At 49.5% G+C, this 25,726-nt stretch overlaps 1 protein-coding gene across 5 annotated transcripts in view; it reads left to right on the top strand.

The window, feature by feature from the left end:
- The first annotated feature begins 18,145 nt into the window (after nt 1–18,145).
- CDC25A (cell division cycle 25A) overlaps nt 18,146–25,726 on the top strand; it is a 31,179-nt gene continuing 23,598 nt past the window's right edge. Inside the window, exons 1-6 of one of the 5 annotated variants that reach the window (XM_064367036.1) lie at nt 18,146–18,315; nt 19,284–19,360; nt 21,441–21,483; nt 22,514–22,550; nt 23,609–23,707; nt 25,389–25,508. In XM_064367036.1, the coding sequence (XP_064223106.1) occupies nt 18,146–18,315; nt 19,284–19,360; nt 21,441–21,483; nt 22,514–22,550; nt 23,609–23,707; nt 25,389–25,508 (546 nt within the window). Of the gene's footprint in view, nt 18,316–19,167; nt 19,197–19,283; nt 19,361–21,440; nt 21,484–22,513; nt 22,551–23,605; nt 23,708–25,388; nt 25,509–25,726 lie in introns of those variants that run through there. The other 4 variants (XM_021667809.2, XM_064367039.1, XM_064367038.1 and 1 more) reach the window with 4 other exon arrangements.

The following is a 25,726-nucleotide window of genomic DNA, read 5'->3' as shown; positions in this document are numbered from 1 at the left end:
TCAGGGGGACTTGCTTTCCCTCTCGGGGCCATTGCACAAACTCCAGCCTTCCCAGGTTCCAGGAGTGAGTCCTGCCCAGGGCACCTGTGCTACCTGAGGTAGGGAGGCTGACTTTAGAATCCATTCCTCCTAGCGAGGGAGAAAGAAGGCTCTCAGCAGTTTGCCTTTTTCATAATGGCTCACCCCATTAATAGAGTGATCAGAAGATTCTAGACAAGGCGGAATGAGAAAAAAAAGAGAGACTTTTTTACATCAAGACTTGAGAGCTAGATAAATGTCCCTTCCCAAAGGCCTGGGCAGCTCCAGTCCCTCTGGCGCTGTCACTATCTATCTATCTATCTGTCTCTCTCTCTCTCTCTCTTTCTTTCTATCTTTCTATCTAATCTATCTATCTATCTATCTATCTATCTATCTATCTATCTATCTATCTATTCTTTCTATCTTTCTATCTAATCTATCTATCTATCTGTCTGTCTGTCTATCTATCTATCTATCTATCTGCCTTTCTATCTAATCTATCTTTCTTTCTGTCTATCTATCTATCTATCTATCTATCTATCTTTCCTCTCTCTCTCTGAATCTCCCAGCCCCACTTCTCTAAGTGGTACCTTCCTCTCCTGCAGACCCAGGAGGCTCCAGCTCCTACACAATGTGATCAGGGAACCTGGTGCACTGAGGCTGCTAAAGGCTCTGGGAAACCTTCCACAGATGAGCGGATGCTGGAGCTACCCTCTCCCATTCCTGGCCTCTAAGACTTTTGAAGATGGCTCCAAGTCTCCGAGTTCTGCTGACCACCTTCATTCATCTCAGGCCTTTTCCGAACTATCCACTGTGGACATCTCTGCCCAGCCCAATAAAAATCCCAGCTCAGGCCGGGCACAGTGTCTTATGCCTGCAGGGCCAGCACTTTGGGATGCCGAGGCGGGTAGATTACCTGAGATCGGGAGTTCAAGACCAGCCTGATCAACATAGAGAAACTCTGTCTCTACTAAAAATACAAAATTAGCTGGGCATAGTGACGTATACCTGTAATCCCAGCTACTTGGGAGGCTGAGGCAGGAGAACCTCTTGAACCTGGGAGGCGGAGGTTGCAATGAGCCGAGATCGCACCATTGCACTCCAGCCTGGGCAACCAGAGCAAAACTCTGCCTTAAAAAAAAAAAAAAAGAAAAAAAAATCCCAGCTCAGAACCTGGTCAGTGTCCTTCTTTCCCCTGTGCTTCCTGGTGGCAGAACCCCCGTGGGAGGCCAGGACTGCATGCTGCCTCTCCTGGCACCTTGCCTGTACCTCAGACCAGCCTTCCCCATCTCCCTCTATGTCCCAGGCCCCCAGTCTCCAGCCATCCTTTTTATTACTGCCAGGGTAAAATGCCAACCAACTGCCAGGTCACATCACTCAGGTCATGGTGGACTTAGAATTGGAACTCTCAGGGCTGGCCATGCAGATATGCAGCCCTGAGGTCATGGTGCAGCTATGGTGGCAACACCAATCTAGTTCAGGTAAAACTGGCGCTGTCCCTACTGCCGGGAAAGGCATAAGGGAAGGCTGCAGAGGCCACAGTGTCAGGGGAGAAATCTGGGAAGAAGGCAGACTTGAGATAGGAGAGAGTGCCAGGGCCAGCAGAACAGGCTGAGCAAAAGCATGGTGGCCAGCAGGGGCTAGATGAGGAGATAGGAGGGGAGGAGTGTTGGAAACAGTGACAGAGGGAAGGGGACATTGGTCCACAAAAGACTCAGTGGGGCCCCAAGCAGGAAGCTGGGGCTTGTTCTGAGTCTAAGCAGACCACAAGAGGTGGGTCAGTGAGGAGGTTCCAGAGGATGGGAATCCTAAACTCCAGAAGGAGCCTAAGACAGAAGCCAACCCAGCCAGGCCATCACCCAGCGCAAGGGCTACCAGGGACATTTGAAAAAAATTAACTGAACAAAAAAATTCCCCAGAGCCAATGGCCAATCATCAATTTTCTAAGTGACCCATTTAGACTCATTGCAACTTCTGCCTCCTGGATTCAAGTGATTCTGTTGCCTCAGCCTCCCAAGTAGCTGGCACTACAGGCGTGAGCCACCATGCCTGGCTAATTTTTTGTATTTTTTGTAGAGGCAGGGTTTCACCATGTTGGCCAGGCTGGTCTCAAAGTCCTGACCTCAATGATTCACCCCGTTGCCCAGGCTGGAGTGCAATGGCACAATCTCGGCTCACTGCAACCTCTGCTTCCGGGTTCAAGCAATTCTCCTGCCTCAGCCTCCCGAATAGCTGGGATTACAAGCACGTGCCACCCACCTGGCTAATTTTTGTATTTTTAGTAGAGACAGGGTTTCACCATGTTGGTCAGGCTTGACCAACTGTTCTGAGGAATTGTTCTGCTTCTGGGGTCCTGAGGCTTCCAGGAGCCTGCCCCCTCCCCTCCTGCCATGCCCCTCACTGCTTGCTTCACTCCAAAGGACAGTGAACAGTTCCTGTTGGTCAAACAAGGAATGAGAGGGAAGAACCAGACCTGTGGATTGGACCGTGGTGGCTCCTTATACATTCCAAAAGATCTCTTAAAGTCCCCACTGCAGGAAGCAAACAGAGTGCAGGACCAGCGACATGGTGGCCACATGAACTGGGCTGCTGATGCTAGGGCTGGAAGCCTTGGAGCCTGTCCCAGCCCAGGCTTGATCTGCAACAAGATGTCCTGGTTTCAGTAACAAAACTTCTTCCAGCTTCTCTCGGCAGAGTCTGGGGCTGAATGATAAGTTGGGCTGGGCACAGGTGGAAGCCAAGGCTGAGTTAGACGATGCACGAGCTTTCCAGACGAGGACCAGGCTCAGGCCAGCTCAGATGTGGGGCAGCCTGGTGGGTTTGGATGCCAGTTCCTGTGAGTAGGCCTTCACTCTAGACATGAATGTAGAGAGGGCAGCTGGGACTCCTCAGGCAAGGCCTACCCTTGGACACTGGACTGCTTTGGGAAGCTTCTCTTTATTCCTCTGCAGGACAAAGTCTTGCAACTCCCCAGGATCTCAGGGTCAGCATCCAGGAGACCATGTGCTTCAAGCAAGAGCCCCTCCAGAGTGCAATTTCCAGGAGGAGAGAGTAAGGCAGGGCACTCCATGTTAGGCCCCACACATCCCCACGCCTTTCCTGCAGGGCCCATGTGGTCCTTCCCACAGCCTGGCTTGTCCCCAGTGGAAGTCAGTCCATCTGCTCATGGATGCCTGGAAGGGTGGAAACTGCCCCATCCAGAGGCTCCCCAGTCCCCTGCCCACCTGTATGCCTTTTGAGAGGAGAAGACAAAAGAGACGAACTCCCTGGGAGGAAGAAAGGAGGAGAGATCACAATACAGTTTCCACTGACTCTATTTTCCCAGTCCTACCCCTCTCAGGGATCCCAACTTGAACTCAGATCTGAGTGACACCTGGCTTTTGCTTGTTTCCGAAAAGCAATTCAGGAGATTTTAAAGGCCGCCTTCCTGCCCACTTACCACCAGTTGAGAACCACTGATCCTATCTCCAGCGACTTCCCTCCCTAGGGTTTTCTTTCCTTCCTGAAATAGAACTAATAAGCCAAGAGCACAAGAGTAGAGCCCTCAGGAGCTGAGATTGCAGGTTGGAGGGAGATGGATACCCAGTAGGCGTGATGGGTGATGGGGGCTATGAGGGGTGGGCAGAGCTGGGACTGGTGGCAGTCGTATGGATGTCAGACCCTGGCTGTCAGTGGAAGACACCTGCTGTCCCTACAGCTGGTGAAGCAGGGGGCTCTCTCCATTGGGCAAGGAGCCCCTGCTCTCTCCAAGGGCAAGGTGATCATATAGTGATCACCTATATGGGCAAGGACAGCCCCGTTAAAATGAGTTTTCTCCCAGCAAACTTGCCTATAGTAACAGCATTGTGTAGGGCCTCTGGGACCCATCCTGTCACCAAAGTAAAAACCCCAATGCTAATCTGTGGGTTTGTCATGGTAACGATAGCATGCAGGGAGCCTGGGGCCAGGTGCCACCTGGATCTGAGTTCAAACTGGGATCCCTGAGAGGTGTGTGGCTGGGGAAATGGAGCCAATGGAAATTATGTCCTGCGCCTCCTCCCAGCCACACCATGGTCATCGCGTCTATGGAGTCTGGCCACTTGAGTCCAGGGACGTGACCTGCGTGTGGTCTTCTAGGATACACAGGGCTCCCGTGTGTCCACATCCTTTGAGCTCATAGCACTCCTGGAAGGACAGGGCAGGGGTGACCACCAGCCCCATTTGGCAAGGGAAGAAACTGAGGTCCAGAGCCAGGTCAGGGAGTTGCCTTGAGAGGCAGGTCTTGGCTAAGTCATGGCTGCTGGCAGGACTCAGACCTCTGGCTCCAGTTCACAGTTTCCCTTGGTCTGATCTGGGCCTCCTATTTCTCTCAGCTGTGCTCCCTGTCCCCTTCTGTCTTGAGCCCACCGAACACCCTGATAGCCCTGTGTCTCTCCTGCAGTCCAGGCCAACAAGAGGGGCTGGAGATACAGCTTTTCAATCTGCTGCACTCTGGGCATTGACAGGCTGGACTAGGGCTGCCCTTCTACCCTGTGCTACTTCCCAGGGTAACTTCCTTCCCCTCCATGCTGTCCTCCTGCTCCTCCAGCTGCAAAGACTCCAGGGAGACTCTGGGCAAGTATGGGGGGAAATACAATACTCATAGAATGGCCTCCAGGGACCCCTTCCTGTGTTGTTGGGAGTGTGGAGCCACTATTGCCAGGATCGACTACATAATTTGCAGCACCCAGTGCAAAATAAAAATGTGGGACCCTTTGTTCCAAAATCATAAAAAATTTCAAGACCTCAAAAACAGAGCATTAAACCAAGTACAGGGCCCTTCTGAGCGCAGGGGCCATGTATAACCACACAAGTCACACGGCCATAGCCCTGCCACCAGAACCAGAAAACACAATCATAGCAGGAAGGGGTTCAAGAAGTGGCTTCAGGAATTCCTCAAATCATGGAGATTCAAATCGTCTGGGAAATATAACAACACGTGGCCAAGCACTGTGGCTCACGCCTGTAATCCCAGCACTTTGGGAGGCTGAGGCGGGTGGATCACCTGAGGTCAAGAGTTCAAGACCAGCTTGGTCAACATGGTGAAACCCTGTCCCTACTAAATAAACAAAAATTAGCTGGGCATTGGCCGGATGCAGTGGCTCACACCTGTAATCCCAGCACTTTGGGAGGCCGAGGCAGGCAGATCAATAAGTCAAGAGATCGAGACCATCCTGGCCAACATGCTGAAACCCCGTCTCTACTAAAAACACAAAAATTAGCTGGACGTGGTGGCACGTGCCTGTAGTCCCACCTATTTGGGAGGCTGAGATAGGAGAATCACTTAAAACCAGGAGGCAGATGTTGCAGTGAGCCGAGATTGCACCACTGCACTCCAGCCTGGTGTCAGAGAGAGACTCCGTCTCCAAAAAAAAAAATTAGCCGGGCATGATGACAGGCGCCTATGATGCCAGCTACTCGGGAGGCTGAGGCAGGAGAATGGCTTGAATCCAGGAGGGGGAGGTTGCAGTGAGCCGAGATCGCACCATTGCCCTCCAGCCTGGGTGACAGAGTGAAACTCCATCTCAAAAACAAACAAACAAACCATAACAACATGCACTTAATACTTTATTTATTGGTTTGGTAAAGTCTTCTTTAAAAAATTAAGGCCAGTGCAGTGGCTCACGCCTGTAATCCCAGTACTTTGAGAAGCTGAGGCAGGCAGATCACCTGAGGTCAGGAGTTCGAGACCAGCCTGGCCAACATGGTGAAACCCCATCTCTACTAAAAGCACAAAAATTAGCCGGGTATGGTGGTGGGCGCCTGTAATCCCAGCTACTCAGGAGGCTGAGGCAGGAGAATGGCTTGAACCCGGGAGGGGGAGGTTGCAGTGAGCTGAGATCACGCCATTGCACTCCAGCCTGGGAACAGAGTGAGAATCCGTCTCAAAAAAAATTAAAAAATTAAAAAAAAAAAAGAAATTAAGAGTTCTAAGCCCATACATTCAAGTGTGTGACAAAAAACACTGATTGTTGCAACTTTCCATTGTCCAGAAGGAGTAACCGAGGCCCCCAGAGAGTGAGGAGAAGAGAGATTGGCAAGGCCCCAGGTGTGGCATAACCATGCTGGGGTTCGACCCCAGGCCAGCACTCCTTCTGCCTGCTGCAGAATTAGGAGCACCCCAAGCCACCTGAACATAGTGGGCAAGGGGGAACTTGGAGAGCTGGCCCGTGCCCTCCTCTCCAGCCCAGTGCCCCTGGAACCCATGCAGGCACAGACACTCGCCTTCCCTGCGGCCCACACACAACGGGCTGGAACTTCCCTTGGCTGAAAAACCCTCCTTTCACCCTCACCCCAGCCTCCTTGACAAGACCCCGCTCTTCAGGAAAGCCTAGCTCAGCTGGCCTGGGGCCCCTGGGGCTCCCTGTGCCCCGTTCTGTTTCAGCACCTCCCCCACGGTAGAACAGCTGTGGAAGTCACGAAGAGCGTGAGAATGTTGTGACCGCAGAGCAAGTACCAATGCCTCTTGGGGAATTCTGCGGAAATCCTCAATAAGCTGCTCCTGCAGGAGTAGAAATGAGACTTAGTTTAGGTCCTGAGAGGGCAAGGCAGAGAGGGATGGGGGAAGGAGCAGCAGGAAGACCCAAGGCAGGAAAAAGGGGTTTGAAGCTGGGGCTGGGAGACCCCAAGTGACATGAAGCTATGTCCATTTGCTTGTCTGTCTTCCTGCAGACTGTGGGCTCTCCGGGTTCTGAGTGTGCTCTGGACCACAGAGGCACGCAGGATGGGGTGGATAGATGGGCCCTCAGCCCTGTGAGCTCAGGAGGAACACTTGGGATTCCCCTAAGCGCACCCCCAGAGGAGGCCCTGGAAGTTGAGCCAGGAAAGACACAGCATCCCAGGCTCCAAAAACATCTTTCCCAGCTTTCCCACAAGGTGATGTCCCTGAGGAGAAACTGGGAACATTTCTGAAGGAAGTGGGTGAGTCTTCTGCTCTCCTGGGGCGGGACAGATGGGACAGGCTCTAGGGAGGTTGGTTCTGATGAAGGTCATGCTATAAAATGGGCAAGGGCATGGACACCAGAGCCAAAGGGCCGGAGTTCAAGTCCCAGCTCTGATGCTTGCTGTGCAACTTTGGACAAGTGGCTACGCAACCTCTCTGTGCCTCTATTTCTCCCTCTGTAAAACTGGCCTTAGAAAGCACGGATCTCAGGTAGCTTTTGATAAAGCATGAGGTCTAATAATAAGTAAGTTTGGGTAAAGAACTTGGGTTCTTTGGCTGGTCCGTAATGGATGCTGCAGAAAGCAGGTGTTCTTACTTTCAACAGGACAGGAACCACCCCTAAGGGCTAGTTAGGACCTTAGACTATGAAAGTCAGGCAGACATGGGTTTGAATCATTGGTTCGCCTCTTTGCCTCTCACACTCTGTAACTCCCTTAAGCAATTTGCTTGTCTTCTCCATCATATTTGAAATAAAGAGAGAAGTTTTGGCAGGGCACAGTGGCTCATGCCTGTAATCCAACAGTTTGGGAGGCCAAGGAGAGTGGATCATTTGAGCCCAGGAGTTCAGAACCAGCCTGGTGACGTAGGGAGACCCCACCGCTACAAAAAATACAAAAGAGATTAGCTGGTGTGCCTGTAGTCCTGTTACAGGAAAGGGGTCCCGATCCAGACCCCAAGAGAGCGTTTTGGATTTTGCACAAGAATTCAGGGTGAGTCCACAGTGCAAAGCCAAGGCAAGTTTATTAGGAAAGTAAAGGAGTAAAAGAGTGGCTACACTATAGACAGAGCAGCCCCAAGGGCTGCTGGCTGCCACTGTCACGGTTATTTCTCCATGATATGCTATAGTTACTTCTCCATGCCTCCCTGTTGTAGACCATATAGGGTAACTTCCTGACGTTGCCATGGCATTTGTAAACTTTCATGGCGCTGGTGGGAGTGTAGCACCAGAGGTCACTCTCGTGGCCATCTTGGTTTTGGTGGGATTTAGCCAGCTTCTTTACTGCAGCCTGTTTTATCAGCAAGGTCTTTATGACCTGTATCCTGTGCCTACCTCCTATCTTATTCTGTGCCTTAGAATGCCTTAACTGTCTGGGAATGCAACCCAGTAGGTCTTAACTTTTTTTTTCTTTTTTTTTTTTTTTTTGAGATGGAGTTTCACTCTTGTTACCTAGGCTGGAGTGCAATGGCGCGATCTCGGCTCACCGCAACCTCCGCCTCCTGGGTTCAGGCAATTCTCTTGCCTCAGCCTCCTGAGTAGCTGGGATTACAGGCACGCGCCACCATGCCCAGCTAATTTTTTGTATTTTTAGTAGAGACGGGGTTTCACCATGTTGACCAGGATGGTCTCGATCTCTTGACCTCGTGATCCACCCGCCTCAGCCTCCCAAAGTGCTGGGATTACAGGCGTGAGCCACCGCGCCCGGCCTGGTCTTAACCTTTTAACTTAGCTCCTAATCAAGATGAAGTTGCTCTGGTTTAAACACCTCTGACCTTTCTCCCCTCCCTTTTATAAGAGAACCCTTAGTCCTAAGGGTTGCAGAGGGATGAAGGTCCATCTTCTGTAACTTCTTCAGGCTGCATAGGGGCGATGATATTCCTGCCTAACTTTGAGGTTCTCTTGTATTCAGGGTAGAGAGGCTCTCAGTCAGAAAGCACCAATATGGTGATGGCCATTCATAACTTTTGAGTTCTGACAAAAGGTGACCTATGAAAAATTAATAAGTGTTCAGTTTAAGAAAATGTTGAGTAATGGGCTCGGTGCAGTGGCTCATGCCTGTAATCCCAGCACTTTAGGAGGCTGAGGCAGGTGGATCACCTGAGGTCCGGAGTTTGAGACCAGCCTGGCTAACATGGAAAACCCCATTTCTACTAAAAATGCAAAAAATTAGCCAGGTATGCTGGTGCATGCCTATAATTCCAGCTACTGGGGAGGCTGAGGCAGGAGAATCCTTTGAACCCAGGAGGTGGAGGTTGCAGTGAGCCAAGATTGCACCATTGCACTCCAGCCCGGGCAACAAAAGCGAAACTCCATCTCAAAACAAACAAAAAAAGACTAGCCCCACAAATCCTTTTTTCCATTAATCCTAACTTTACAGGAGACAGTGATTTTTACCATTCATTCAACTGGTTTGCATAGAGAGAGAAAGGAAAGCATTGCCTGAAGGCAGGTTCTCAGGGAGGCCAGAGAAAGACTCACCCATTGCAGAGACACTGAAAAGTTCAGGTGTGCCAAAAGTTTGTCGGTAGCAAAGGGATCTTTTCCAGCAGTCCCGTCAGCTCTCAAGTTTCCCTTTTAGGGAGGAAAAAGCTCCCCATGTCCCACGATCCTGTACATGCCTGTCACCCACAGCCATCAGCAAAGAGCGCAAGGCACATCAGTTCAAAGAGAATGGCAGTTAATATCCTGTAGTGCCAAACCTGGTCTTAGCTGAAAGGGACCTTATCAAGAGGAGCCTCCAACTCCCTAAATCTTACAAGGGACTCTAACCCTCCTAAGTTGGGCCTCTAACCCAAGGTCAGTCAAGCATTCTTGCCTTTTATTTTTATTTATTCATTTATTTATTTTTGAGATGGGGTCTCGCTCTGTTGCCCAGGCTGGAGTGCAGTGGTGCCATCTTGGCTCACGCAAACTTCGCCTCCCGGGTTCAAGCAATTCTCTTGCCTCAGCCTCTTGAGTAGCTGGGACTACAGATGCATGCCACCACCACACCCGGCTACTCTTTGTATTTTTAGTAGAGATGAGGTTTCGCCATGTTGGCCAGGCTGGTCTCGAACTCCTGAACTCACGTGATCCACCCACTTCAAACTCCCAAAGTGCTGGGATGATAGGGATGAGCCACCACACCTGGCCTCTTGCCTTTTATTAAGAGAGGGGCCTCTAACCCACTCTGTTTTAGGAGAGACTCTAAGTCCCCTAAATTGGGCCTCTAACCCAATCCCATTCTTTAGCCGGGTGTAGGCACCCCACTTGCCCCAAGTCCGTCAACTAGTCCTGCAGTCTATTTCCTTGGGTCAGGGAGTTTCTTCAATATTATCCCTTCAGGGTTCACCAGAAAGATGTTACCGGACCCCACCACTTTCCCAGTTAGCCTTTGGGTCAGGGGTTTCCTCACAATCATCCCTTTATAGTCACCAGAAAGATGTTACAGGAGAGAGGTCCCGATCCAGACCCCAAAAGAGGGTTCTTGGATACTGCACAAGAAAGAATTCAGGGTAGGCTGGGCGAGGTGGCTCACGCCTGTAATCCCAGCACTTTGGGAGGCGGAGGTGAGCAGATCACTTGAGGTCAGGGGTTCCAGACCAGCCTGGCCAATATGGTGAAACCCCATCTCTACTAAAAATACAAAGGTTAGCCAGGCATGGTGGCAGGTGCCTGTAATCTCAGCTATTCGGGAGGCTGAGGCAGGAGAATTGCTTGAACCTGGGAGGTGGAGGTTGCAGTAAGCCAAGATCACACAACTGCATTCTTGCCTGGGTGACAGACTGAGACTCTGTAAGAAAGGAAAGAGAGATGGAGAGAGAGAAGGGAGGGAAGGAGGGAAGGAAGGGCAGGAAGGGAGGCAGAGAGGGAGAAAGGAGGGGGGAGGGAGGGAGGGAAGGGGAGGGAAGGAGAGAAAGAAAGAAAAGGAAGTAGGGGGCGGTCTTGTCCTCAACCTCTGGGATCTGATTCTATCTCCAGCTACATAGTGTCAGAAATGAATTGGAGGACACCCAGCTATTGTCCACTACAGAATTGGTTGCTTGCTTGGGCATATGGAGAAAACCTCACATACATTTGGTCACAGAAGGCTTCTGTGTTGACTGATGTGTTAGCTGGGTGTTGTGGCATGTGCCTGTAGTCCCAGCTACTTGGGAGGCTGCCGCTGGAGAATCGCTTGAACCACTGCACTCCAGTCTGGGCAATGAGGTGAGACTCCGTCCAAAAAAAAAAAAAAATAGTTCAGTGGTTACCAGGGGCCAGGGTTAGGAAGAAGGATTAACTGCAAAGGGGAGTGAGGGAGCATTTGGGGCAATGAAAATGCTCTGTGTCTGGATTGCAGTGGTGGTTACACCATTTAGAACATTCGTCAGTGATCATAGAGGTAGGTAATTTACATGTCACTTGTCAATTTAAAAAGTTGCAAGGTTGGGAGGTAAACGCTGGTAATGTGTGTGGGATGTCTTCCCAGGAAAGAGCATTGCTTCCTGTACCCACTGTCTTCCACGGCCGAGCCTGAGCTCACGAGTGGGGGAGACTTGATCCCCCTGAAGATGACAGAAAGGTATGAAGGTGAGGAAGAGGAGTAGCCCTGCAGCACACCCTTCCCCACTCACAAGGGAGGGAGGCCCAGGCTGCACTCAGGAGACCAGCAACCCAGCCTGAGGCAAGGGGCAAGAATCTTCCCCTCTATGCATTCCTGTTTCCTCCTCTGTGAAATGAACATGGGGCTGCCTTGGATGAAATGGATACTTCTTACAGTTTGTTCGATGGAACAGTGGTCTGCAAAATTCCCTGTGAAAAGGGTTTCTCATGCAAGGAAGTATGTGGAACCTCCCTCTTGCTGTTTCTTGAAGACTCACAATACACCACTTATTAAAGGCACTGAGGAATGCCACAAAAAAGGAACCTGTTTCACTCTGATTAACCCTGATTTCTTCAAATCTGCTCCGATGTTCACAGGACATACAAACATCCCAGAAGGCCTGGGGCATGCCTTGGCGTCTGGATGTTAGGCTGGAAGGACTGGAATGGGCCCAGCCCCAACTCCTGGGGCAAGCATTGCTCAGGGGTAGAAAGGGACAGATTCTAAAACCCAGGCCTCCACCCCCACCCTGCCATCCCTTTACCAGTCTCCACACCACACGTTGCTTAATATGATCATTTGTCAACCAACCATCAGCAGGATGGTGCAAGAGACTCTAACTCAACCAGGACAAGAGGGAACCCAGGAACAATTCACCTACCAGAGGCCCAAGGATTGAGAAAGGCCAGGACTGAGCAATGATGGCACAGGTCCAGCTGGTGCAGGTCTCCAGCCCCTCCCAGCCCCCAGCACAGGGTGTTTTTTCTCCTCTGAGTCCGTTCTGTTCCAGGGGCACAGCACCCAGGTATAAGCTGTGAGGAGGACTCAGATGCTACCTAGGAACTCTGCCTTCCAGAAGGAGGACCCCAGGAAACCTCACAAGAAAACTTAGCCCTCTGATGGCAGGGCGCCGTGGCTCACACCTGTAATTCCAGCCTTTTGGGAGGCCGAGGCGGGCAGATCACGAGGTAAAGAGATGAGACCATCCTGGCCAACATGGTGAAACCCCATCTCTACTAAAAATACAAAAATTAGCCAGGTGTGGTGATGGGTGCCTGTAGTCTCAGCTATTCGGGAGGCTGAGGCAGGAGAATCACTTGAACCTGGGAGGTGGAGGTTGTAGTGAGCTGAGATCACACCACTGCACTCCAGCCTGGCAACAGAGCAAGACTCCATCTCAAAAAAAAAAAAAAAGGTAAAAAGGCCAGGCATGGTGGCTAACCCCTGTAATCCCAGCACTTTGGGAGGCCGAGGCGGGCGGATCACGAGGTCACGAGATCGAGACCATCCTGGCCAACGTGGTGAAACCCTGTCTCTAAAAAAAAAAAAGAAAACTTCAACCCTTTGAAATGAAGTCCTCGCCCCATTCCAGACCTATTATGGCTTCCTACTACCCCAGTGGCCTCCGTTCACTGCCCACTGCCTCTGACCTAACTCATCACCTCCACCTACTGGGGTATCATCTCCCCCAGAACGTTAACATTGGACACCCACTCAAAGCAGTGTTCACGAGTGTTAGCGTCACACACCCAGTAGTACTGTCACATTAGCACAGGGGCAAGGGGGACAGTGAGGATCAGCAACCTCTCGAATTTCTTTCTTTTCTTTTCTTTTCTTTTTTTTTTTTTTTTGAGACGGAGTTTCGCTCTTGATACCCAGGCTGGAGTGCAATGGCGCGATCTCGGCTCACCGCAACCTCCGCCTCCTGGGTTCAGGCAATTCTCCTGCCTCAGCCTCCTGAGTAGCTGGGATTACAGGCACGCGCCACCGTGCCCAGCTTATTTTTTGTATTAGTAGAGACGGGGTTTCACCATGTTGACCAGGATGGTCTCGATCTCTTGACCTCGTGATCCACCCGCCTCGGCCTCCCAAAGTGCTGGGATTACAGGCTTGAGCCACCGCGCCCGGCCTTTCTTTTCTTTTTTAATATTGAGATGGAGTCTCGCTGTTACCCAGGCTGGTCTTGAACTCCTAGGCTCAAGTGATCCTCCTCTCTCAGCATCCCCAAGTACTGGGATTAGAGACCTAAGCCACAATGCCTGGTCAACCCCTCAAATTTCTCTGGTACATTTTATTTCAAAGTTCCAAACACTATCGGTACTACTTGCTATGTTTTCTGTGTGAGAGACGAGCCAGGGGCCATTACTCCCATTTTCTAGAGGGGTAAAACTGAGACCAAGAGTCGTCTAGAGGCTGCAGGTGCAGTGGCTCACACCTGTAATCCCAGCACTTTGGGAGGCCCAGGGGTCACTTGAGCTCAGGCAGTTAAGGCTTCAGTGAGCCAAGAGACTGCACCACTGCACTCCAGCCTGGGCGACAGAGTGAGATCTGTCTCAAAAAAAAAGAGTCTGGCTGGGTACAGTGGCTCATGCCTGTAATCCCAGCACTTTGGGAGGCCGTGGTGGGTGGATCATCTGAGATTGGGAGTTCTAGACCAACCTGATCAACATGGAGAAACCTTGTCTCTACTAAAAATACAAAATTAGCCAAGTGTGGCAGCGCATGTCTGTAATCCCAGCTATTTGGGAGGCTGAGGCAGAAGAATCTCTTGAACCTGGGAGGCAGAGGTTGCAGTGAGCCAAGATTGCACCATTGCACTTCAGCCTGGGCAACAAGAGCGAAACTCTGTCTCAAAAAAAAGGGCCAGCTGAGAAAGGGCCACGGCCAGCAGTGACCAACTCCTGGCTCTGAGCATGTCCCATCTTGCAGAAGGCTCTGGAAACATCCCAGAAAGTGGGGTACATTTGGTTTCTCACACATGTGCTAAGCTCTCTTTTTTTCCTACCAGCAACTCTCAATTCTTTCTCCAAGAATGGTCTCCTGGGAAAATAGTGCCCTCCGGTGGCCTTCCTCGGTGCTACACCAATGACCTCCAATGGGAAGAGTGGGATAAAAAGTCCTCAACCTTCTTGGATGTGAAAAGGAACCCTAGGAACCCCAAGTCATAATCCAGTCTGTCTTCCATGGGGAAGATGAGGAGAGGAATGATGGCTTCTCAGAGACCCTTTCTAAGTGCACTGCCTTCAGGATAACATTCAAAGTCTTTTTAAAATTTTATTTTTTTTTTTAAGAGATGGGGTTTCACCATGTTGGCCAGGATGGTCTCTGTAAGGGTAGCAAAGAGAAAGGAGAATAGACCCAAAGTCAGGCAAGAAAGTTTTATTAACCTGCCGTAAGTCAGAGGAGGTAGCCCTGAGTTTACGAAAGGAGTGGTTTATGTGGGGTGAGGGGGGCATAAGGGGGTTTTAGGACTGATATAATCTATCCACTGGTAAGAGGCACAGAGATAGTTTGTTAACTTGTAACAGACCTACAGTACATTATCCTGTGACTTTTGTGGTGGCAGTCTTTTAAAAAAAGAGAGAAACTAGAAGTTTTTTTTACAGACATGTGTCAAACAGAAATTTACAAGTATGGACAACCCACCTATGTTTTCTGTTTTCCCTATCCTCCCTCGAGCTGCCCAGATGGCTGCAATCAGGTTTTGCTTAATTGCAGCACGTCTGGCAGGCTTGATGTTGCGCCTAGGTAGGGGTTTAGGAATGCAGTTGCAGAGCAATCAGAGGGGGGGGAAAGGGGTCAGCCTGCACCGAGAGGGTTTTCTTGTCCCTAACAGTCTCTAACTCCTGACATGATCCACCTGCCTCAGCCTCCCAAAGTGCTGTGATTACAGGTGTGAGCCACCACACCTGATCAAATAACTTTGTTTTATTTACCCATTTTATTGTTGATGAGCATTAGGGTTGTTTTCTGTTTGGAGCTAAAATGAATAACATAGCCATGAATATTTGTGTATGTGCATTTTGGCACACTTGAATTGTACTGTAGCTTCTGTGCCAACTTTTCCCTTCCTATGGCCTTCTGTGGCCACCTCCTCACCTTCCCACATGATTTCCATGGTTGCCCATGACCTGCTTCCGGCCCCCTCCAGTGACTCTCCTTGGTGGTCCTCTGAACTACGGACTCAGCTACTCCCTTGTGGTTTCTTTCTCAGTCGCAGCTTTGCAGTCCTGCCCTGCTACATCCAGTCCTCAATCTGGTGCTTCCCAGATCCAGGGTCCTAAAAACCCTTTGTGCATCCTCAGTGGGCTTTACCATCTTCATGCCAATCAACATCAAACCTGTCTCCTGACTACATCCCCCATACAATCCACCAATACCAAACTGAGCTCCTCAAATCCCTCCAGGAATTATGCCTCCAATTGTTGAAATGTTACATCCACCCAGGTGCTTGAGTCATTACCTAAGAATCATTCTAGCCTCCTCCCTTCCCTCTAGCCCCCTACAATGTTAACTGTCAATTATCAAAATCCAATGAGATCTACCTTCTTCAGCGCTCCCAGGGTCATTCCCTTCCTTAGGACTCTGAGGCCCCCACCTTGCTTCACAGTCTCCTAGACTTTTGGACAGCCTCCTCCTTGTTCCTCAGGCCTCCCCACTCTTCCCCACTGATCCACCCTACAGCAAATCTGATCCAGTTATCACATACCCTCCACACCCTCCACTTCCACAGGATAAGGCCAAACTCTTCAGCCAACTCCAATCCTTTCAAGAACTGTCCCCCGTGTCGTGCTTGGGTCCCTCACAGTCACTCTCATGTGCCCATTCTAGAACCGACTGGAGCAACTCGGGAGTAGTTCCCAGCAAGTACAGCATTCCTCCTCACCTCCTGGCTGCTGAGGGCCCTTTCCTTAGAAAGCACTTCCCCCCGACCCCAAGCTCCCCTTCTCCAACAACCTTCACCTTCAGCTTTAATCTCCCTTGGGACGTGCCCCCCACCACACTGCCTTCCCTGTCCCCACCCCTCCTCTAGGTGCCCACCAGCCCCCAACAAACTACAGCTATTGTCATGGTAATAATTATGCTTTATGCTCAGAGGACCAGAGCTCCCTAAGTGCAGAGATTGTGGCATTATTTCAAGTCCTGAATTTGTTCTAGGAATCCCTGAATAAACATGTGTTGGATGAATGAATGCAGTAACACGAATGCTGAGGCCAAGTATTACTACACAAAACACAGGAGGAGAGGAAAGTATTCAGAGATGTGACAGGGAGAACTATTTGAAACAGTGGGACCACAGACCATGTGAACTGTGCAGAGAGGCCTAAATAGCCTGGGGTTTCTGGAGGGAAGGGGGGTTCCTGGGTGGTGGAGCACTTGTGAGCAGAAAAGGAGATGAATCCTGAGAGGGAGGTGCCTCACTGTGAAGGGTCTGGTGTTGGGGCCAAAGGACTGGGGCTTCCACCTGTCCATCATAGCTTTTCAAACTGTAGGTTGCATTTTTTTGTTTGTTTTGGAGATGGAAGGGAGGGGTGGGGGAGTCTCACTTTGTTGCCCAGGCTGGTCTCAAATTTGAGGGCTCAAGCGATCCTCCCACCTCAGCCTCCCAAAGTGTTGGGATTATAGGCATGAGCCACTACTCCCAGCAGTAGGTTGCAATTAAATCATGCACCTACAGCTCTCATAAAATAATTCTAGGAGCTGTCACAGGTGCAGGGGCTATCAGAGTAAATATGGCCACCTAGAAAATGGGGTAATTCCTATGTCACAGAGTTTTAAAGATTAAATGAATTAATACAGATTAACATACCGGGAACAGCGTTAAGTGCATAAGCGCTATGTAAACTTCAGCTATTATTTGCTATTATTTTATTTGCCGTTATTGCTCTCTAGGAGCTCGCAGGGGGCTAGGAAGTGGTGGGAAAAAAAAATGATGCTAAGAGCATCCAATAAGGGCTAGACTGGAGATGAGCAAAGAATGCTGAGGCCCACAGCACAGGCCGTACTGCAGGGTTCAAGTCCCATGAGGCCGGCAGCACCTAGGGGCTGTTAGCGCTCCAGAGTTGGGGCCTGATGGTCGAGTCCAGTCCTGGGGGTCATTTCATTCCCTCCTTCATTATAAACTGGGGCCTGGAGGCCCGGGGCGGAAGAAAGGGGTCCACAACACTGCACGGTTAGAGGCCGAGCCAAAGCTGGATCCGGCCAGACCGCCACAGGCCTTCCTTAGCCTCCACATTCCCTCAGGGTGTGGGGCGCCGGGTAGGGGGGCGAGGTGGCGGAGGCCCAACGGGGGCCGAAGGTGACCGGACGGCGGCTAGCGGTGGGAACTACGCTTCCCAACATGCAACGGGGCAGAAGGACCTTTCAGCCGCGATCAGCGCCTCGCAGGTTCTGCTGGGAGTTTTCATTGACCTCTGAGCACCCCCTCATTTCGATCCGCGCTCTTCTGCTCTAGGCTCCGCCCCCTTCTGAGAGAGGATGACCTGGCAGAGTCCCGCGAGCTGCTTCCTTCTTCCTCTCTCATTGGCCCAGCCTGGCTGTCATTCGGGTACAAGAAGGAGAAGTTGCTTACTGATTGGTGAATTCCGTTTGGCGCCAACTAGGAAAGGGGGGCGGGGCAGCAGCCACCCCCACTGAGCTGCTATTACCGCGAAAGGCCCGCTTGGCTGCGACAGTCTGAGGAAGAGGTGGAGGTTAGCTCAGTTATCTGCTACCCGGAGCTGGGCAAGCAGGTAGGAGAACAGCGAAGACAGTGTGAGCCCGGGCCGTTGCCTCGAGGCTTTCGTCCGCCTTCTCTTGCTGATCTGCCGCGTTTGTTTGGATTTAATCTTCAGGTTGCCGGCGCCCGCCCGCTGGCCTCGCGGAGTGAGAGAGAAGCACCCGTTCTTGTGGCTGGCGCCTGGAGGGTCCGCACACCCGCCCGGCCGCGCAGCTTGCCCGAGGCAGCCGCGTCCCTGAACCGCGGAGCTGTGTTTGTGTTTGACCCGCGGTCGCCGGCGGTGCGCGGCGGAGGCCGGTGTCGGTGTCGGTGTCGGCGGGGCGGGGCGGGCGCGGCGGAGGCGGAGGAAGAGGCAGCGGGAGCCCTGCGAGGCCGGGCGCCGCCATGGAACTGGGTCCGGAGCCCCCGCACCGCCGCCGCTTGCTCTTCGCCTGCAGCCCCCCTCCCGCGCCGCAGCCCGTCGTGAAGGCGCTATTTGGCGCGCCCGCCGCCGGCGGACTGTCGCCTGTCACCAACCTGACCGTCACTATGGACCAGCTGCAGGGGCTAGGCAGGTAAGGAGAGACGGGCGGGCGGTCCCCCAGCCTCCTGGCCTCGGTCTCGGGGAAATCAGGCCAGGAAACGGACCGGGAGAGGGGCGAGACCCGCCTGTCCAAGTTCGCCGCTCGGAGGCAGCCGGGCTAGGGCCCGCCATGTGCACCCCCACCGGGGCGGAATGTTCAGCGGCAGAGGCTGTCCAGACCTCCCAGGGGAAGAGGTGGAGGTCCTCGGGCCTAAGCCCGAGCCAGGCCCACCTTCACTCCTTTCGGATTGCTACCTACTCTCCTTCTGTCTTTATCGCTGGAAGCTTTGGAATCTATCCCCTCGGGGGAAAATCAGACCCTTCTAGGCGCTCACTTCCACCCTTTGCTGAACCACCTCGCAGGATCTTAGTTTGCTGTGAGCTTTGCTCCGTCTCTACAAAGGGCCGTGGCATTTTCCTTCCTGGCGTTTATGCAAAATCATCTCAGTCCCTCGCCCCGTGTACATTCCTGATGTCCCCTCTGCTGCTTTCCTAAGGCCAGGTCTTTTTTACCCAACTTTCGGAAAGCTTCCTGGGCTTTTCCTGAGAGCAAAAAATGCATCCCACGGTGTTTCCGGCGGAAGAGCTACCTTCCCCTTCAGTCTCCGGGATCCTGTTTTCTAAGCACATGTCTTGTGCGTTTTCCAACTTCTGAAGAGCAGGAAGTGTCCTGTTTAACTTTCATCCCGACTTCTGTCACAGTACCTAGAACACAGACTCTTATTTTAGGAAATACCCCAACATTACCCCTGGCCGTCATATCCTGCAATGTGACCCAAGGCCATGCCCACCCACTCCTTTTTCTCCTTTGCCCAATTGCTAATTGGGTGTTCAGAGTGGCTAAGAAATGGTTTATGGCAGCCTGGCTGCTTGGTAATTTCATGGCCTGTCTCCTGCATGTGACCTTTTAATTGTATCCTAGAAATCACGCATGGGTTTAATAATTTCTCTTGGTTTCAGTGATTATGAGCAACCACTGGAGGTAAAAAACAACAGCAATCTGCAGAGAATGGGCTCCTCCGAGTCAACAGATTCAGGTATTTAAGTCTGCTGTGTGGGGTGCGATACTGTGAATTTCCCGAAACATGCCTTTCTACCTGGGAAGTTAAGTTTTAGTGAGAACTTAAGGGAGTCATGGCATTGGGTGATAAACACTAAGAATAATACATAGCCAGGCGCAATGGCTCACGCCTGTAATCCCAGCACTTTGGGAGGCTGAGGCAGGCGGATCACAAGATCAGGAGTTTGAGATCAGCCTGACCAATATGGTGAAACCCCGTCTCTACTAAAAATACAAAAATTAGTCAGGCACAGTAGCAGGCACCTGTAGTCCCAGCTACTTGGGAGGCTGAGGCAGGAGAATCCCTTGAATCCAGGAGGTGGAGGTGGCAGTGAGCCGAGATCCTGCTTCTGTACTCCAGCTGGGGCGACAGAGCGAGACTCCATCTCAAAAAAAAAAAAAAAAGAACAGTACAAAGGACCCCTTGTTGTAGTTTATGAAGAAAGGAAATAGGTTCCAAATGTCTGTAAGGAGGTGGTGTGTGCTTGCCCTTGAAGGACGGGTAGTAAAGCAAAATTCATCATACCACCGTAAGTGACATTCAGGCAGTCTTACTGGTTATAATACAGGGTCAAATTATTGGAATACAGTGTAATGAAATCATTTCAGTGATGCTGCTATGGAGGAAATTGCCAGTGCATTTCATTCTTCATGAATTCATATTACTGCAGAGTTTATCTATTTGTACAGATAAGAGCATTGGGGCAAAGATGCTTTAGGTTAAAGGAACTGCAAGAGCAAAAGTCTTAAAATGTAATGTAGGCTTCTGTATGTAGAATGTAATTTAATATAGAACTGGGAATAGGATTATCGTTTGTAGCACTGTGGGGCAAGGGCTCTAACACCTAACTTTCCATAAGTCTACATAGACATGGAGACATGCGAGCTAAGGGCTGATGGGTCCAGGTCATCTGAATTGGCATATAAGTAATTCGGAACAATGTCTCCTTCACCCTGCTGTTTTTTGTGAGATGGACATCTTACTTGGTGTCATTTTGTTAAAGGCAACAAATGCTTGGCTTGCATGTCATGACTAGCAGTTGTATTTTTCTTTTTCTTTCTGAGACAAGGTCTCATTCTGCCACCCAGGCTGGAGTGCAGTGGCTCCATCTTGGCTCACTGCAACCTCTGCCTGCCCGGTTCAGGTGATTCTCCTGCCTCAGCCTCCCGAGTAGCTGGGATTACAGGTGTGGGCTACCACACCTGGCTAATTTTTGTATTTTTAGTAGAGACAGGGCTTCACCATGTTGGCCAGGCTGGTCTCAAACTTCTAACGTCAGGTGATCTGCCTGCCTCAGCCTCCCAAAATGCTGGGATTACAGACATGAGCCACTACACCTGACCTCTTGCTCTGTTGTCCAGGCTTCAGGCTGGAATGCAGTGGCACAATCAGGGTTCACTGTAGCTTCAATTTTCTGGGCTCAAGCGAACCTCCCACCTCAGCCTCCCCAAGTAGCTGGAACTTACAGGCAGGTACCACCACACCCAGCTAGGTTTTTTTTTTAGAATTTTGGTAGAGACACTTCTTGCTATATTGCCCCAGGCTTGTTTCAAACTCTTGGCCTCAAGCCATCTGCCTGCCTCAGCCTCCCAAATTGCTGGGATTACAGGTGTGAGCCACTGAGCCTGGCCTAGTAGTTGTATTTTTCAAACTCCATATGATTTGACAAGATAAAATATTTAAAACTATGCCAAGAAAATCTGGTACCTATTCTTTCTGTGCTTGGAACTCAAAGTTATCTCGGTCACCTCTATCTGAATAACAAAACAATCATGATATGAATCAATTTTATTTACCCTCTCCTCAAATCCTATTTCCCTTGATGTTATTTGCAAGTAGGAGAAAAAACAGTAAATATACTATGAAAATATTAAGACTTGCACAAACATGACATTTTTGACAAGCAAATAGAGACTTGACATCAATTCTGGCAAAAGTACAAGCCATGAGTATTTGTTGCCTGACAAAAAACCCGAGCACTTTCTTTAGTGTTTTTATTTTAATGACAAAATGATGTTTTTTGCATTATTTCTTGAGAATTTTTTTTTCCCCATAGGATTCTGTCTAGATTCTCCTGGGCCCTTGGACAGTAAAGAAAAGTATGTATTAACTGCTTTTCAATGTTTATGGTTAAAAAAAACTTGTCTAAATTTAAATACCTTATTTAAATGAAGTTCTTCATACACTGGACCGGAGCCCTGGATTTAGTTGTCCCTAGAAACTCTCTGAAATCTCGAGAATGATTAGTTTGTGTCAGCAATTTTCAGAACTTTTTCTCCTTTATTCAAGCTATAATTTTGGTGTTCTGTTCATGTTTTACCCAAGCCCTTATTCTACACTCTGACATCATAGCCTCATGAGAACATGTTTTTGTTTGTTTGTTTGTTTGTTTGTTTGTTTTGTTTGAGATGGAGTCTCGTTCTTTCGCTCAGGCTGGAATGCAGTGGCTCGATCACAGCTCACTGCAACCTCTGCCTCCCCGGTTCAAGCAATTCTTCTGCCTGAACCTCCTGAGTAGCAGGGATTACAGGCACATGCCACCACTTTTGTATTTTTAGTAGAAATGGGGTTTCACCATGTTAGTCAGGCTGGTCTCAAACTTGTGACCTCATGATCTGCCCACCTTGGCCTCCCAAAGTGCTGGGATTGTAGGCATAAGCCACTATGGCTCACTGCAACCTCCACCTCCCAGGTTCAAGGAATTCTCCTGCCTCAGCTTCCCAAGTAGCTGGAATTATAGGTGTGCACCACCACACTGGGTTAATTTTTGTATTTTTAGTAGAGAGGAGGTTTCATCGTGTTGGCCAGGCTGGTCTCAAACTCCAGAACTCAGGTAATCCACCTGTCTTGGCCTCCCAAAGTGCTGGGATTACAATTGTGAGCCACCTCGCCTGGCCAGACATGTGTATTTTAAAAAAAGAGATGGGTTTGTTTTATTCACCTTGAAGCCTAGTGTTGGGGGTGCTCCTAAGAACAGGGCAGTTTCAGAAATTTATTCTCCCATCTCTTGCCTAAAATGGGAATCTGTGACTGCACCCCCAAACGACAGGCTAAATACTGTCTCTCTGCTAATATGAATACCTTTTTACTTGTTTTATCCTCACTGTTTACCTTCTGGTCTCATTACAGCCTTGGAAATCCCATGAGAAGAATAAATTCCCTACCTGTAAGTTAGTTTCCTGGTTTATTTTGAGCTAATACCTGTTATCTGTTCCTTAGCTACCAGCCTGACCTTGATAGGAGACCTTAGTGAAAACTGCTCTTTTTTTTGTTTGTTTTCTTTTCTTTTTGAGACGGAGTCCTGGAGTGCAGTGGCACGATCTCGGCTCACTGCGACCTCCACCTCCTGGAGTCAAGCGATTCTCCTGCCTTAGCCTCCCGAATAGCTGGGACTACAGGCGCCCACCACACCCAACTAATATTTGTATTTTTATTAGAAATGGGGTTTCACCATGTTGTCCAGGATGCTCTCGATCTCCTGACTTTGTGATTCACCCGCCTCGGCCTCCCAAAGTGCTGGGATTACAGGCATGAGCCACTGTGCCCCGCCAAAAACTGCTTTTCTTTAGTCTATTCGTGAGACAGGATCTTGCTCTGTCACCCAGGCTGGAGTCCAGTGGCAAAATCTTGGCTCACGGCAACCTCTGCTTCCCTGGCTCAAGCGATCCTCCCATCTCAACTTCCAGAGTAGCTGGGACTGTATATAGGTGTACACCATCACACCCAGCTGATTTTTGTATTTTTTGTGGAGATGGGGGGGTCTCACTTTGTTGCCCAGGCTGGGTTTGAACTCCTGCCTCAGCCTCCCAAAGTGCTAGGATTACAGCCAAGAGCCACCATTCCTAGCCTTTCCTTAGTCTCATAGGTACTCAAGATGCTCTGCCTGAATTTGTCCTCCATCCCTAACAGCTTTATCAAACCAGGAAGCGTTCTTTTGATGCACATGTTATTTGGGGATTGATTTGGCACTATACTTCCTGCTGAGAGGGGTAAACCTTGTGAGGTTAGGTGTAAACCCATGGAATGGAAACATTTATGCTGTGTCCTGGCAAGGTGGAGCCCTGGCCACATTTACTGGTTACCTACTGCAGTGTGTGAGGAGCTAGCCTAGCTAGCCTACCCACTACCCAATCCCTCTTTTTTTTTTTTCTTTTGAGAACTGAATTTTCTAATGGAATTTTATTTGTGTACCTTAATTATTTTCTTTTTTCACTTTGATAGCAGAAGTTCTTGGGATGTAGCCCAGCTCTGAAGAGGAGCCATTCTGATTCTCTTGACCATGACATCTTTCAGCTCATCGACCCAGATGAGAACAAGGAAAATGTGAGCAAGAGTTCAGTGTTCTAACCTGAGGCAGAGGTGAAACCCACAGGCTGTCAGTGGCTTAGAGAGTGGCTGGGCTACTTTCTGGGAGACTAAACCTTGGCCATTATGTGCAGTCTTTGGAGTCAGAGAAATCTGGGTTTGGATCCCTCTTACTAACTGTGTGACATTGGCAAATTCTTCTCTTTTTAATCTTTTTTGTTCTTTTGTAAAATAGGAGTAGTAATACCTTTTAGGGATGTTGTGGCAATAAGTAAGATTATGTATAAAACATTTAAAATGGTGCCTGACAGGCAGGAGTTGCACAGATGGTAGCTCACAGGAGTAATTACATGTACAAATAGTTTGTCTAGAAGGCTCTGGTCAGGCTGTCCTTGCCTCCTTGCTCTGACCCTGAAATGAATTGTAAGCTTAGGAAAAGGCTCTTTGGCAGTACTTGAAAGAACAGGGCCAACAAGTTCTAGGGAATCGAAGAGTGACTGAAATGGTGGCTTGGAAGGTGAATCTGTGGTTGTCTACCCTGAATGCGCCTGAGTTTTTTGTTCTCTTAGACATGGCACAGAGTAGGCATCCAAAACAGTTGTAATTTTTTCAGCCTTCTCTCTGCTGTATTTCTATATATTTACTTTCTCCCCTTTTCCATTCCTGCTAAAAATGCCACCGTTCATAATCCTTACAGTCTTCCAGGTTTAGTGTAAAACCTACTGCCTCCATGAACTCACCTGATGATTTCTTTATCAACTTGGGAAATGTCATGAGAAAGACTGTGGAAATGAGTTCCTGCCTTGAGTGCTTAGAACACTGCATCAGCCTCTGTAGTCCTTTTTACCAGGGCAAAGCTGTACAACATTATGATTGTAAGAATCGTCCATATTGAGTATACCACTAGGGCTTTTTTTTTTAATTGCTTTTAGTATAGAATAGAATAATAATAATTATTATTATTATTATTTTTTTTTTTTTTGAGATGGAGTCTCACTCTGTAGCCCAGGCTGGAGTGCAGTGGTACAACCTCAGCTCACTACCACCTCTGCTCTCCGGGTTCAAGTGATTCTCCTGCCTCAGCCTCCCAAGTAGCTGGGACTACAGGAGCACGCCACCATGCCCAGCTAATTTTTGTATTTTAGTAGAGATGGGGTCTCACCATGTTGGCCAGGGTGGTCACGAACTCCTGACCTCAAGTGATCCACCTGCCTTGGCCTCCCAAAGTGCTGAGATTACAGGCATGAGCCACCATGCCCGGCCAAATAATAATTTTAAGTAGAAAAAATTATCTCCAGTTGGTAGGAAGAGGTGGAAAATATGAAGCCCTCAAACGGATGGATCTAGATGGAAAATTTTGACTACTACTCATAGGCAACTATATTAGATTTTATTTTATTTTCACTTTAGATTTCAGAAAGTTTGTGATTTAGCTTATCATTCATTGTGTTTTATATATTTGGCAGATACTTGTGTTAGGAAATGCAGTATGACAAGAAAATGTTACTTTAGAAGTTAGCTGTTGACAGAGCCTTGGAAATTCTTAGTTATACAGATCCAGTGTTGAAATTAGGTGAAACTTTAATTTTGAGCAGTTAGAAAGGTGATCGGTGCCCACTCTCTTGCCTCTTTAACATGAGCCGAGGCCCTAGAGCTGGTTTTCATGGACAGTAGAAGATGTCTCGACTGTGTCTTGCAGGAAGCCTTTGAGTTTAAGAAGCCAGTAAGACCTGTATCTCGTGGCTGCCTGCATTCTCATGGACTCCAGGAGGGTAAAGATCTCTTCACACAGAGGCAGAACTCTGCCCCAGCTTGGATGGTATGTGCTCTGGCTCTCATAGAGGAATTACTGACAGGAAGAAAGGATTAAAACACGATCTGTAATCCAGAATTGAAGGCACTACAGTAGCGCTAGCTGTCTTTACCTTGACTTTGTCTATTGAAACTAGACTGTCAAACATTCTTGGTGGTTTTGCTGTGTCTGGAGAGTAGGCAGACTGTAGTTAGAGCAGGAGATGGTGTTTGAAATATTGGACT

Source organism: Aotus nancymaae, unplaced genomic scaffold, assembly GCF_030222135.1.
Source record: "Aotus nancymaae isolate 86718 unplaced genomic scaffold, 86718_ANA_hifiasm-v0.15.2.pri h1tg000067l, whole genome shotgun sequence".
Classification (NCBI taxonomy): Eukaryota; Metazoa; Chordata; class Mammalia; order Primates; family Aotidae; genus Aotus; species Aotus nancymaae.
This window is presented reverse-complemented; position numbering and strand designations above follow the sequence as displayed.